This window comes from Chiloscyllium plagiosum, unplaced genomic scaffold (assembly GCF_037043375.1).
Source record: "Chiloscyllium plagiosum isolate Xiang-an unplaced genomic scaffold, Cpla_swu_hap1 HiC_scaffold_17, whole genome shotgun sequence".
In the NCBI taxonomy this organism is placed as follows: Eukaryota; Metazoa; Chordata; class Chondrichthyes; order Orectolobiformes; family Hemiscylliidae; genus Chiloscyllium; species Chiloscyllium plagiosum.
Window position 1 is genome coordinate 58,938,205 of NW_028270155.1, and position 15,841 is coordinate 58,954,045.

The following is a 15,841-nucleotide window of genomic DNA, read 5'->3' on the forward strand; positions in this document are numbered from 1 at the left end:
CTGATTTATAAGTGGAATTATATCTCAAATAATGATCACTGTAGTTTAATTTGGTTGAATAATTTATATTGGTTTGGTTTGGTATTAAATGTCCTTTTGGCTTCTGAACAATGTTGCTTTTTCGCGTACACACACACTCATGTTTTCCGTTTCAGTGACTTGTAAGAGTTTTTTTTAACTTGAACACCAAAAAGCAGGCCATTTTTATTTTGTCCTTCATGTACACTGTGCCTACTTGATGCAGTTCATATAATCGTATTCCTGGAAATTATTTTTAAAAACCCCTTGTGATTGATTATTTAGACTTTTTTTTTAAACATTTGTGTAGCTGTAGGAAATGGAGAGAAAGGAGAGAAAACAAACTTTATTTTCCATTAGCCAAATAGCAAGAGTGCAGTCATGCATCCACTTTAATTATTTTGTTTATTTATAAAATCACAATACTGGTAGTGTAAGAAAATTGGTAGCTACAGTACATAAATTGAAAAAGTTGAATTGGTTGGATATTTAATGAGGTCATCAACATGGCAAAGCAATGCAAATACATTTCCTGAACTGCAATGTATGTAGTGGTAGCTGTCATTTGTTGTACAATGCTATTATTCTTTTACCGTCATTGCAGTAATTGACTGCAGATGGACAAGTCTATTTGTTGCAACCCTGTTTAATTGGCTCCTGTCTTTTGCCATCCTGTTGATCACATACATTGTCCATCTGGAGCCCTCTATTGAGTGAATGACGGCTTCTGGAGACATCTGTCATGTTGATGTACATATGTATCAGTCGTATTTGTTGATAAGTCCTGTTTCAGCATCCAGCAGATTACAGGGGCATTGAGTGAATATCTAGGGAGCTGTAGCTATTATGCCTTGGAGCTCACCTAGGGAGCTTAGCAAATGTATAAAATTCATGTTGCTAACTAGTGAAAGAGTTGCAACCTCAATTTTGTAGTACAGTAGCGCCTCGATTTACGAACTTAATCCGTTCTGGGACGCGGCTCGCGAACCGAAAAGTTTGCGAACTGAATCAATTTTTCCCATTGTTCGGATAGCGTAAGAATGCTTGGATGGCTGTTCACAGCGCACGCGCCAAAGACGAACTGAATGAGATCACGCGGGGCCCGAGAACTTTTGCGTTCAACAAGCGCGTAGCACACGGGCTGTTTGCCTTTGTACCTTCGTTCGTACCTAGAATTTCGTACGTACGTTGAAGCAAACTTTTACGCACAATCGTGTTCGTGAACGGGGTCGTTCGTATGTCAAGGCGCTACTGTATTGGATGTTAGTGACCACTTTTTTAAAAATCTGTGACTCTGCTGTGTACATTTATATGTTTATCTTTAAGACACAAGTTTATCACCTTCACTGACTTGGAAAAGTAACTTTCCTGGATATTGATGTGACACATACTAGAAGGTTCAAGTAAAAAAAAACTGTAAAATTCTTCCTCTTTTTGTGGCTATATTTGGAACCATTTGATATTTCCATAATGTGGCCCAGGCGTTTCACTCAATTAGTCTTCAACTTCATAGTTTGATATAAAGTCATTGCAATAGCTTGCCCAGAGTCATAATATAGAAAGTTTGAGTTTTGTACCTTGGTTAGTGTACTCTATCTTTTTGTATGAATTTTTGCAATTTTCCAGATGGTGGATTGATGAACACTTCAATGACATATGGCCAATTCTGAACAAAGAGACTGGTTTCTACTTTTGTTACAGCATAACTTAGCAGGGTGTACTTTAGAATAGAAACATAGAAAATAGGAGCAGGAGTTGGTCATTCAGCCCTTCCAGTCTTATTTTCCAGTGTAATCATGGCTGATCATCCAACTCAGTATCCTCTTCCCTCTTTCCCCAAAAACCCTTTGAATCCTTTCGCCCTAAGTACTATACCTAACTCCTTGAAAACATTCTCAACAGCTTTCTATGGCAGGGAATTCCACAGTTTACCCACTGTCTGGGTAAAGAATGTTTTCATCTCAGTCCTACCCCAGACTGCAACCCCTGGTTCTAGAGGCCCCTGCCATCAGGAATGTTCCTGCTGCATTTATCCTGCCTAGCTTGTTAGAATTGAACTAAACACTTCCTGAATATCTCCCATTGGTTGATTTGACTGTTTGAACAGTTCAGAGAAGTTCATTACGTTTACTTCAACGTTTTTGCACTGGGACCCCCTCACTCTGTCCCCAGCCTGTATGCACTGGGACTCTTCACTTTGCCTGCAGTTTGGTTGGAGGAGACTAAACTCTTCAACCTGCTATCTAACTTCATAATGTGCTTCAGGTTCCCAAAAACCATCTAAACTGTCAACTGAATGGTGTGATCTGAGCACAGTCAGTCCTAGAATTCATCTCTCTTGCCAATGATTGTGGTGCAGTGACCTTTAGTGAGAACCTGCAGTGAACAGTGTGAAGAGTTTATTTAGGGCCAACAGCTATCCACAACATGTTCAAGGTTGAGGAAAACAGATTGTGTCAGTTAGCTGAAATTCGAAGTGACTGATTAAGGAGGGGATTTATTCTTTCAAGAAATGTGGGAATCACTGGCCAAGTCAGCATTTAGTGCCAATTCCTAATTGCCCTTGACAAGATAGTGGTGAACCACTTTCTTGAAGTTGAGCAATCTAAGGCGTGAGTAAACCTGTAGTGCTATTCGGAAGGCAGTTTTGGGATTAACACCCACAATGAAGGGATGACTATACAATTTCAAGTCAGAATGTTGTGTAGCCTGGAGGGGAGCCTGCAGGCGGTCGTGTTCACAAGCATTTGCTGACTTTATTCTTTAGTATAGTACAAGGTCGCAGGTTGGAAGGTGCTGTCGAAAGAGATTTAGTGAACTGCTGGTGTGTAAATTTTATAAAAGTACAGAGGAACCGCGATTATCCAAATATCGGATTATCTGGCAAGATCGCAAAGTGCCGATGCTTGGCTAAACTATGCTATCTGGCATTCGATTTTCCAGAATTCAATTAACCGAGCAAAATACTGCCCGCGCATGTCCTTTGGATAATCGAGGTTCCTCTGTATATGCTACTGGCACTGTCTGTAGGTGTTGAAGGGAGTGGATTTTTAAGGTGGTGGATGGTTTGACAATTGAGTGTGGACTGCTTGGTCCTGAATGATGTGGACTACTTGAGTTTTGTTGGAGCTAGATTCATGGAAACAGGTGAGAACTATTCCAACACACTCCTGCCTTGTGACTTGTAGACAGAGGACTCTGGACTGGCTTTTCCAGCAACAGTATTAATGTGGCTCATCTAGTTCAATTTCTGGTTAACGATAAGTGCCCAGGGTTTTGATCATGGAATTTCAGCAGTGGTAATGTTATTGAATGTAAAGGAGAGAGGTTAATTCTCTGTTGATGACAGTACTTGTTACCTGATGCTGATGTGGCATGACTCTTCTTTGCCACTTAAAAAACAAAGTCTGAAAATTGTGTAGATCTTGTTTTTCAGAGGTATGGACTACTTTAGTATCTGAATATTGTGCATTTGTCAGTGGAAATACCCATTATAACCCTGTGATGGAGGGAAGGTCATTGTATAAGCTTTCTTGAACATTTGAATATACCTGAACCTTGTGATCTACCCTGAGGAGCTCCCTCAGCAATGTCCTGATCCATGTGATTAGCTTCCAATAATGACAATAATCTTCATTTGTGCTAGGTATGACATCAGCTAATAAATGAAGCAATTTTCATTGGTTTCAGTTTTGCTAGGGCTCCTTAATGCCACACTTTCAAATGTTGCATCGACTTGAAGATTGTCACTTCCACCTTGCCTTTGGAATTCAGATCTTTTCTTGAATGTGTTTGCACTAAGGCTACAGGCCGGATAGCCCTGGCAGAACACAACTGAGTGTGGCTGAGTTGATTATAGCAAGTGCCCCTTGATAGAGCTTTGATCCCTTGCACCACTTTACATATGACCGGGAACAGATTGATGGAATGGGAGCTGGCCAGTTTGGATTTGTCCTGCTTTTTGTTTGTGCCTTGTTGGTTTTGAATGGATGCATTTTTCCTTATCACAGCTAACATTTACACGTGTTTTACATATTTATCTTTCCTTTACCATCATTAACACCCTTTGTCTTCTACTTTGAACACTCTCACCATCTGTCCTATTTGCTCCCACTCCGTCAACAATGTAAAAACAACAATTTGCCAGTTCCATTTCGTTCTGAAGAAGTCATATTAGACTTGAAGCATTAATTCTGCTTTTCTCTCCACAGGTGCTGTCAGACCTGTTGAGATTCTCCAGCACTTTTCATTTTTTTAATCTCCTGCGGCATACAAGATGTATTGCCTTGAGATGCTGAGAGAGTCGAGCTTTGAACCTGTCTGTTTGTAGTCCACAAATTTCTGGTGCGATCTTATTGAGAAGGTGATATAGAACATCATGGACCTATTATATCTGTAACTGAAGTTTTTTGACTTGATTCTCAGATTGCGAACATTGTCAGTGCCAGAAGTTATTGCCCATTCCTAATTGCTGTTGAGAAGACAGTGGCGAACAATTGTTTAGAACCATTGTGTTGGTTCCCTAACCCTAACCTGTAATGCTATTAGGGCTTCCACTCAGTGATTATTGAAGGAAAGACAATGTAGTTCCAGGATGGTGCAGGACTGGAGTGGGAATTTGCAGATGATAGTTTTTCATGTATCTCCTGCTTTTGTTCATCTCAAGGGTGGAACTCACTGGTTTGAAGGTACAATTGAAGGAGCACTGGTGTGTTGCTGCCCTACATCTTGTAAAGGTGCACACTGCTGCCACTATGTCCGTGATAAAGAGAGAGCAAACATTTATGGTGAAGAATGGAGTGATGATCAAACAGGCTGCTTTGTTTTGGATGGTGTCAAACTTATGTGTTTTTGGAGCTCCATTCACTCAGCTAAGTGAAGAAGATTCTATTACAGACCTGAGTTGTGCCTTGTAGATAGGGGGCAGGATTTGGGAAATGAGAAGGTGAGTTATGTGTTGTAGAATTCTCAGCCAGTGAAGACAGGAAATACTGTTGTCCAAAAGGTGTTTTTTAAATACCATCTTATTAAAGCTTTTCCATTCCAAATTCAGTAAACCTCTATTTTGCTGTAATGTTTAACAAGTCCACAACATTGTCATCATATGGCACTACATTAACACAGCAAGCCAAACCCATTTGATATCCCTTACTTGTTCAGCAAAATGCTTGGTTACAAAATACCATACACAAGAAAGTTGATGGGATTTCAGTGATGCAATTCCTTTTGGTGAGGGGGATGTTTATCCAAAGTTTCTCATGCTGCACATTTATTTATAGTGCAGCTTCCAGTAAATTGAGTTGAGCAGTTGAACGTAATGTCTATGTGAAATTTGCTGTGTCCTCCCACAACACAATAATAACTATCTTTCCATTTCTTTTAACATTTAGCAAGATTGTTTGTGCTTTTATAGCTTTTACATGTAAACAAGCAGTTACTGACCAATGAATAATCAGTGGCATGGTTGGATCCAGTTTTGGAACTTGCAGTCTGATCAAAAGCATGCCCATGATCAGGCAATTCCTTAAAAATCTTAGGTAAATTGTGTTACCTTAGGTAAGTATTTCGTTGAGATTGGATAGAACGATCTCTCTTCCATAAAAGTGGTGACTTTGCAGAAGCCAACATATTTGATAAGCTGCATTTGATAATTCTTTAATCTCACACATTTTCATGGGTGTTTATCAACTGTTCTTTTTACAGCAGGTTACTACATATGCACCATTGCTTAACCAATATGTTGAAGAGGTGACCTGTTTTCTGTTTTGTACCAAGTTTTTGTGTCACCTGTCTCTTTCATTTTATCCAGGTTACCTTTTTGTAATTAGCCCAGAAACATTGGAAATATTCTAAGAAGTAAAGGTTAAAAGGACCTTGATTAAACCATGCAATATGTTTGTACTTGAGACTCTATTTTTAACTGTGTACAAATAAAGATAATTAATATAGTATTGGCCACAACCTTACAACATCCTAAGATGCTTCACAGATAGTGAACTATAGTTGGCTATTGTTACAAAGGATAACGTGGAAAACAATTTTGCAAGTCACCAAAATAACAATAAGATAAATGAATAGATAATCAGTTTTACACATGCTTGTTGAAGGATAAATATTATTCAAGACACGGGAACAACTTGCCTGTTCTTTGTGCATTAGGGTTGTCCATCCTTTTTGCATGAGGAGAGAGTAATATTAATTTTCCTGTCATTTTTGGGGTAGTTGCTGGGGCAGTGAGCAACTATCAGCAAGTTATGATTTTACACATTGGAAAATTTGAATTTTAGTGAAAAAACATCCAAAGCAATAAATTCATAATTTAAATAAGCAATAAAAATTACCATTAAAGGTTGCCAAGCAGAACTAACTAATAAAACCTTTTCTCGCTAGCTGTTGATGTTGGGTTTCAAACTACATAAGCTCAGGTTTTGATTTACTAGTCCAGCAACATTACCACGACTTCCCCTAAGCTGTGTATATTCCTGTTTTTTTTTGTTAATCTGCTGTCAAAAATAGTTTGTACTTCAGAAAACTGTTTGGTCTTGTAGAGTTAACTTATCTAACCTGTTTATTAGAGCATGAATCATTGATCTCGGGACAATTTCCAGCTATTTTTAATAACCTCTCTCAAGACATTGCTTACGCTGGAAGGAGGCACATTCTGTATCAATTTGTAATATAAGCACTAAATGCTGGGTTATGTTGTTAAATAAAGATTTTGGAATGTTCAGTTGGCTGTTCATTCTGATAGGAGGTTGATTTGAAATATTGAATATAACCAGTTAAAAGTAAGTAGTATGTGGCTCAGTTCAGGAGAGCATTGTTTTGTTATTGCCTGCTAAGTGAATATGCTTAATGGATATACAAACTGTACTGTTCTATTCAGGTGCATTCTGTAGGTTTTAGAATAGTGGTATCTCTTCAAAGATTGAAGTGTGAATGGTTCCATAATCTTTCACTGTGGAGAGTAGATGTAATTTACTTGCATATCTCTTCCGTTCTATTTGTTGTATCAGACTAATGGTGGAGGAAGAAATAGCTCAACAAGTATTTTTTTCCCTCATTTATCCAAACAGATTTTCAGATGAATTTTACACATAGGAAATCATTGACAGGTGTACTCAGCCCTGCTGAATCTGAGAAATATTCATGACAGACTCAACATTATTTTTACTTGTACGTTTTATCAATTGCTATGCAACCTGTGCTAAGATACTTCGGGGTGTAATGTATTTTTGCAATTTTTTAATCAAGTAGAGTTTGCAAACAAGTGGTTTAAAAAAAAAATCTCTAATACGTAATGCGAAGTTAAATCTTTGAGCATCATTTGTGTTCCTGTATGTTGCATACATTTACTGTAGCCATTGTATGCATTGTAACCAGTTGTGTTGCACTGTGCATACAAAACTGTTCAGCTGTGAGACAAGGTGGTCAGATCTGAGAGCAGGCAGTAAAGTCTACCAGATTAGTGAAAAGAGATGACTTGAGGCCCCACCGCTCTGTATAAGACTATAGGCTGTATGTGCATAAGTAGGCCATTTAGCTGTTAAGTCTGCTGTGCCCATTTGGTGAGATCATGGTTGATCTGTTAATCCTCAGTTCAATTTTCCTGCCTTTTCCCATAATCCTTGATTCGCTTACTGATTTAAAAATGTGTCTATTTTGGTCTATTTTAACAATCCAGCCATAACAGCTCTCTACGGTAAAGAATTCTGAGATTGACTACCCTCTGAGAGAAGAAATTCCTTCTCACCTCCGTCTTATATGGGCGAATCCCTATTCTAAGATTATGCCCTCTGGGGCTAGACTCTCCCACAAGGGGAAACAACCTTTCTGTTCTACTCTGTCAAAGACCCTAAGAATCTTGTTGTTTCAATAAGGTTGCATGTCATTCTTCTAAACATCAATGAGTACAGGCACAACCCGCTTAATATCACCCCATAACACAGTCCCTGCGTATCCAGTATCAGCTTAGTGAATCTTCTCTGGACTGCCTCCAATGCCAGTATACCTTTCTTAGAAAACTCAGTTTTCCAGCTGTGGTCTAACTAGCGTCTTGAATGGTTTTAGCAAAACCTTCCTGTGGAGGAAGAGCTAGGAAGGACATTTTCCAAACGTATCAGAATTAGATTGTGTTCTCATGTACACTTAAGTATAGGGAAACATGAGGACAGTGAAAAAGTGTACATTCTCCAGAGTCGTAGAATCATAGAGATGTACAGCACAGAAACAGACCTTTTGGTCCAACTCGTCCACGCCGATCAGATATCCTAAATTAATCTAGTCCCATTTGCCAGCATTTGAACCATATCCCTTTTAAACCCTTCCTGTTCATATTCCCATCCAGATGCCTTTTAAATGTTGTACCAGCCTCCGCCATTTCCTCTGGCAGCTCATTCCATACATGTACCACCCTCTGCATGAAAAAGTTACCCCTTAGGTTCTTTTTAAGTCTTTTCCCTCTCACCTGAAACCTAGTTCTGGATTCTCCCCACCCCAAGGAAAAGGCATTGTTCATTTACCCTATCCATGCCCCTCATGATTTTATAAACCTCTATAATGTCACTCCTCAGTCATCTTGCTCACAAAACCAGAATATAAGAAATTTTTTCTTAAAAAAGTGTCAAAAGGTAAGAAAACATCCACATCTCAAATTCTAAAGTATTATCTTAATACAAGTGTTTGGAACACTCAGCCACCAATGCAGACACCTGGGCCTAGCCACGGCCTAAAGTTTTGGTCAGCCTGTGAGTCTCATATTGATTGCTGAGAGGAGCTGCGTTATTGTTGCTGTTGCTGCCTCCGATTGCAAGAGGGAGTTTGCTGCCACTGCTGCCCCCAAATGCTGGAAGGTACCATGTCATTGCTGGCGCTGCCACATCCAATCACCAGGATGGCCAGGACGCTGCCGCCATTACTGCATATACTGCAATCCCTTACATCAATTCCAGTACTGGGAGGAATGTGCCAAAATGAGGTCTCTTGGGGAGGGATTTTGATTCTCTATTCATCCACTGGGACAAGGCAACGACCTTAACTAGATTTGCAATCTTCTCGCCCCAGGCCTGTTCCTAGAGATGAGAATCCATTGTGAAATATTATTTAGCACCATTGCTATTATTGGTGGTCAAAGATGCCCAGTCTGTGAAGCTTATAGTACTCTGGATAGGTGATGTTCAACCTCCACTAGAAACTGGAGAAATGTCAGTCAATCAGAACCTCTCAATGAGGGACCTCACAGCCTCACTCAGTGCAATCATGCAGCAGCAATAAAGGGAGTCCCATTGGGATAATTGGTCAAGTGGAAGGGAATGACAGTTCCTCCTAAATTCTCACATTCAGAAGGTGACCATCTCAGCATGTGTACTGACTACCACTTACTTGTCTCGCATAATGCAACTTAAGGATTTATAACGAACAGTGCACACTGAACACAGTGCATGAGTATCATGAAAGATGGGTAAGGTGACCAAATCTGTGTCAAAAGATAATTAATAATGACGAATAAAATAGTATTACTGAAAAGTTACAGAAAACAAAATGCGCCAATCAGTTCTAACGCTTATTGCTTCTTGTAAAACCCAGGAAAGGATGTGCAATTTCTAGTCTTTATCTCAGGCATTCTGATTGCACCTTAGTTGAGTTTCAGGCAATGGAAAGCAAGAATTTCTGTTTCTTCATCATTTGCAAATGTTTGGTGGATGGTGGGGTCCTGTGAAATAAAATTCCAAATTTGCTTGGATGGGAATTCCACTGAAATAAGTTCTGCTTGTGTCGATATGGAAATCAAGATAGCAATTTTATGACGAACTTTCAGTATACTTGCTGGGTTCTTCCACCACTACTTGTATTTCTAGTTGGCCATATCAGAGCACAATAGTGTTTAAGGGGCAGGAGATTTGTGTCCTGTAATGTACAATGTATAATTCTGCTACTAAAGTAGAATTTTTATCACTTTTGAGGTCACAAAGTCTGTGTGTGGTGTTTAATTTAATTTTTTGATTAGGGAACCTTGCAAATTGGTAATTGAATGAGTTTCAATTGACAGTATAAAGCAACTTTTCCATTTATTGTTTGAAGATGGTTTTGTAGCAGCAATAATGTTTGATCATAAAATATTAGCCAGTTGTACTCTTTGATGATGGATCACTTACAATGGATAATGGTCATCTGGAGCAAATTTTGAAGAAAAATGGGCTTCAAAATAAACATAACCATCTTAAACTGGTATTCTAGGACAGACAATGCAAATTAATGTTGTGTAAATAGAATAATTCAAGCAAACGAAAAACTGAGAGCAATACCTAACACATTGTGTATTAACAGGATAAAACTACAAGGGCATGATTGAGATGCAGTATTTTCTCCATTTAAATTTGCCTTTCTTCGACAAATCTATCTGTGTTGTTTTTGACATTCCACTTATAGATTTATGATTAATGAATTCTTCTTCTTTTCAAAATTACCTTCAGACAAAATTTGCATTTATGCAGCGTTATATCACATTCTCAACATGAAGTGCAGTCGCTGTGATGTAGGGAAGAAATGACAGCTAATTTGTGCACAGGATCCTTAATAGAAATGAGTGCGTAACCAGATGATTTTTTTTAAGCTGAAAAGAGGAATGTTGTCCAGGGCACTCACATAACTTTCTATTAAAATTTGATTACGGGCACAGGAACCTGCATCCATTTCAACAGATAAATGGGCCTTTGTTTTAATATGTCAACCAAAATACACTGACTGAAACTCCTTTTAGCACTGCACTGAAGCCTTGTTGAAAGTTCACATTCAAATCCTAAGAGTGCAATGATCTGAGCTGAACTGATACTTAGAAAGGTAAAAGGAATTACTTTGTTAGTCCTTTTGGTTAGTAGCCTTGTTTTTTTTCAAAATTGTACTGCATTTATACTGTATCAAATGTTGTTACTGAGTAAGCACCATCTGCCTGATAATCTGTGGGAAACTTGTCCAGCTGTGCACAGGTGCAATTTGACCAACTAACCTTTTTTCAGGGGATGTCTGGGGATTGGAGCTCAACCTCTTGGCAGTAGTCAATGGCATCCAATTTACTGTGTGAAGTGAAGGCCTGGATTTTGTGCCAGTAGTGGCATTAAAATTGGCTGTGTTTGTGCTGTCATTACGTTTTTGAAACTGAAAGCAATGTTCGGATATGGCATGTGCAAATAAGCTCGGAAAATCAGAAAGTGCTATTAGTGACTGCATTTTTCCAGAGGGTGCACTATTGAGGCACTGCCAACTGCAATTAAATGGAAATCTAAGAACTGATGAGAACGTCTACCTTTTGCATTCAGAAGGAAAAGGTATATCATGTAAAACCAAGTGTAATTGAGATTTTAATGGATACTGAGTTCACAAATACTGTTAAATTCCTCAATGTGCTCAAAAGTTAATTTTATGGAGGTTTGGTGATAAATGCTTTCATTTAAGGGATTCCAGATTTTTAAAATGAAGTTTCATATACAATCTTTAAAAATATCTTTTATATTAATGCTGTGTGTATGCCTCAACTGTTTATACCATTCTTGGTAAAATCTAATTAAAAGCAAAGAACAATCAGGGCATTTTACTTCCCGGTTTGCTGTCTGTGCCATTGGTTCAATACAATTGGCTAATGACATCACAGCTGCTAGATTAGTCAAGGCCTCTTTGACTTGGTGCCAGAAACAACTAGATTTTTCAGGAACAAAAGAAATCTTGTCATGGAAATCCAGATTGTGATTGCTTGGTCAGTGAATGCTAAATCCAGCCCAAGATCCGCAAATTCTCAGAATCGATGATATTGTATGATATGTTTTGTTTTATATAATGCGGACTAGAATTTACAAAATTAAAAAAAAAACAATTCATGGGATGTTGGCATCGTTGGCTAGGCCATCATTTATTGCCCATCTCTAATTTCCCAGAGGGCAGTTGGACGTCAACCACATTGCTGTGAGAATGGAGTTGCGTGTAGACCAGATCAGGTAAGGACAGCAGATTTCCTTCCCTAAAGGACCTTAATGAACCAGATTTTTTTTTAGCAATACTTAAAGTGGTCATTTTTAAAATTCCAGGTTTTTAAATTGAATTCACATTTCACCATCATGAACCCAAATTCTCAGAACATTAACCTGGGTGTGCGGATTACTAGTCCATTGACACTACCATTTTTTCCTCCTTGGACAATGCATGAAAGCTGAATTATTTTAATTTTAGTACACAAACAATTGCAACATAACTAGATATATTGGAAAATGTTAACAAACTCACGGCACTATCTGTGGTCATACATGTTCCATTTATTCTTTTGCAGAATGTCCAGAGCAGGTCTATGATCCTCGATCATTGTATGAAAGGCTTCAAGAGCAGAAAGATAAGAAACAAGCTGAATTCGAGGAGCAGTTTAAATTCAGTAAGATGATGCCTTCATATTGATTCATTGAGACCTGTGCTTAAAAATGTTAAGTATAGCGATTTCTGTAACCCAACCCTCAAAATAACTGGCGCATAAGAACATAAGAAATTGGAGCTGGTGTAAATCATATGACCCCTTCAGCCTGCTCTGCCATTCAATCTGATACAGCTAAACTTCTGCCTCAACTTCATGTAACCTACTTGTTCCCCATATCCCTTCATTCCTTGAGCAACCAAAAATCTATCAATCTCAGCACTGAATATACTTAATCATGAAATATTTGCAACCCTCTGGCGTAGAAAGTTCCAAAGATGCACAAGCCATTGAATGAAGAAATTTTTCATCTCAAGACCATAATGATTGAACCCTTAACCTGAAACGGTACTGTTATTGAGATTCTTCAACAAGTTTGTACCTTGTCAAGTTTTGTCAGTATTTTTGAGAAAAAGTTCCCATTCATAAAACCCATTCAAACCCATTAAGATTCATTATTGGTATTCTCAAACACTATGAAACAACCGTCTGTTCGTATCTCACATCAAAGATAGTAAATTTTTTAGTAGCCTCTTCAAACTTTCAGTCAAGTTGTGCAGTCAGAACTCTCTGAGAAAGATCATTGGTTTGAAACTCAGCCACACACTCATGGGGAAATGTCACCAATGGGTGCTTGCGAAACTGCATAGCCAGGTGTTTTTTCCTTAACAAAATATGCCTGCCAATTAAAGCAGTACAGCAGAGGATTTTTTGTAAACTCTACTAGTGACTGCAAACTCTTTTTCAAAGTGTGTGACATTTAAAAAAAAGTTCAAAATCCAAGGTACACTGTCTCAGAATAAGGAATAGGCCATTCAGGACTGCGAAACGAGTTAGAATTTATTCACTTGTTGATTGAGGAATCTTTGAAATTCTTTACCCCAAAGCTCATTCATTGAGTATGATCAAGACAAAAATCAATATAATTTTTCATGTGGAGACATGGTGAAGGAAAATAGCATTCAGACAGAAGATCAGTCATGATCTCAAATGGCAGACCCTTCTGTTTCCTGTATTCCTGGTTTGAAGCATCTTGGGATGTTTTATTGCATTAAAGAAGCTTCATAAATTCAATTACTTGGTTTCTGATTCTATTACTTTGTTCAGCTACCATGTTTGGCACATCTCATTAAATGCTCGGTACCAAGACTATGTGAATTACGAGAGTCAACATCAAACATGGATTCAAAAATATTGAAATTATAGAATAGTAGAACACTCTGAGTACATTGTGGGTGAAAAAAAAAGTGGTTAAGATGTTACAGAAGCCTTCCCTGCATGCTGAATATCCAAGTTAAGTAATTATACTTCGAATGTTGAAAAATTACTATACTGAGGATGAGTGTTGAAATGCATTTACAATCTGCATCAAATTACTTCAGTGCTTTCTTTCCAGTTAGTGCATGTAATTTACTGGTATCCCTCATCATGATGAAGCCTGACCTCAGCAGCTTTGTTTCAGCGTCAAATGCAATTTCATTTGCTGAATCTTGGAGCGCATTTGATTATTACTATATGACTCCAAATTCAGCTGACTTAGAGTCATAGAGATGTACAGCACGGAAACAGACCCTTCGGTCCAACTCATCCATGCCGACCAGATATCCCAACCCAATCTAGTCCCTCCTGCCAGCACCTCGCCCATAACCCTCCAAACCCTTCCTATTCATACACCCATCCAGATGCCTTTTAAATCCATGGAAATATTACCTCTCCAGTTGAATAAGAAGTACTTTTGCTTCTAGGATTTGTTAAAATGGCTGTTGTGAGAAGTAGAATACAATGAAGGATCTTTCAAAGTCATATCTGAATATACTCCCATGACTGCACTGTGACTAGTGAATATCAGCATTGAGATGGGGGAAGCAGATTCATTTTGATGATTGTGTTTCTTCTGAGAGAGGTTGCTGAAACATTCAGTAACTTTTATGTTATTTTATTTTTTTGTAATGTGTGTGTATGCATACATATTCAGTGCATATTATGAAAGTTATTTATATTTTCCTGTATTTACTTCCTTGTATGGGCCAAAGAAAAAGAGCTGATCAAATTAAGCTTATCTTCTAAAAGCGTCTCTGTTTATTGTGTCTGTGGAATAATTTGTGAATAAGCCATCAGAAGAAACTACAAGTTGATTTTATGTTAAATTAACACGTTTTAATTTTTTTTTACAGAAAATATGGTAAGAGGCCTAGATGAGGAGGAAACAAACTACCTTGATGAAGTTGCCAGGCAACAGGTGCTCTTAGAGAAGCAACGTAGGGATGAAGATGATAAAGAGTTGAAAGAATATAGAATATCCTTTTGTTGGACCCCAGTTGAATCTTGATTGCAATGATGTAGGAACTTAGTGTCTGATTTCATCATAAAGCTTAAAACTCTGTCATAGATCCAATTCAATGATAGATGACTTTAACATATATTTTCCTTCTGGATATTTGACTCCAAAGACAGTATCTCCCTTTCATTTTTCTTTCAAAGTTTGCTTTGCCAATGATAATTATGTTCTAGCTTCATCAGTAAAATTGAGTTGTTATTTTAATAAGTTAAAACAGTAAATTCGGCAAGTACCATGTAATGAGGGAATACAGTACTCCAACAGTTTACTAGTTGTGCTTCTCTGATGTAGTTTATTCAAGTCACACTTTCTGAATTTCATCATCTCATTGCTTACATCAATTTTCTTCGCTTGTATATACTCTCTCTCTTTGACATTCTTTTATTGTCTTTTCTCTCTGCTTTGCACTTCAGGTAAGTCCTTTGTTTCATGTTTTCTCTCAATATACATTTGTTTTTTTTTATTTCATTGGACTTCCACTTTTTTCCCTCTTATTTATCTAAGAAGCCATTAAGCCACAGAGAGCATTCAAATTTTTGCTGCTGAATTTATCCTGTGTCACTTTTTCTCACTCTCTTCCCTCTGTCTCGAGTGTTTTGGAATAGACTCCCTCTTTCTCTGGAATATTTTCTTTCTTTGTGTTGGACCTGTTGTATACTTTGTCTACTTCTTCTATGCATGCACTGGTTCTCTTATGTTATCCCACCAATTCGGTTCCCCAAGTTCTGTTTTGCTTGTTTCATTTTCATCGATCTACACTTTTCCTCTTCTTACATCTGCACTGTTCCTTTCTCTTTGATTTTCATCTTTTCCTCCCACTTTCCAGCTGTGTCCTCACTCGTTTCTGTGATTTTCCCCTCTGTTTCATCATGTCCATAGCAAAACCTACTGTATATGCAGCAAACCAGATACCTGAAGATCCATAGTGAACCAGCCAATCAATGCTGATTAATGTGTGTCCTTCTTGAAGCAGAGAGACTGGGGAAGTGCTCACTGGTCATTTTATCAGGAAAGAAAGAAACTCCTTTTTGCAT

The 15,841-nt window shown here is 38.1% G+C and overlaps 1 protein-coding gene across 1 annotated transcript in view; it reads left to right on the top strand.

The window, feature by feature from the left end:
• psme3ip1 (proteasome activator subunit 3 interacting protein 1) overlaps positions 1-15,841 on the top strand; it is a 73,121-nt gene that overhangs the window by 15,251 nt on the left and 42,029 nt on the right. Inside the window, exons 3-4 of the mRNA XM_043707145.2 lie at positions 12,335-12,433; positions 14,644-14,765. Of these exons, the coding sequence (XP_043563080.2) occupies positions 12,335-12,433; positions 14,644-14,765 (221 nt within the window). The remainder of the gene's footprint in view (positions 1-12,334; positions 12,434-14,643; positions 14,766-15,841) is intronic.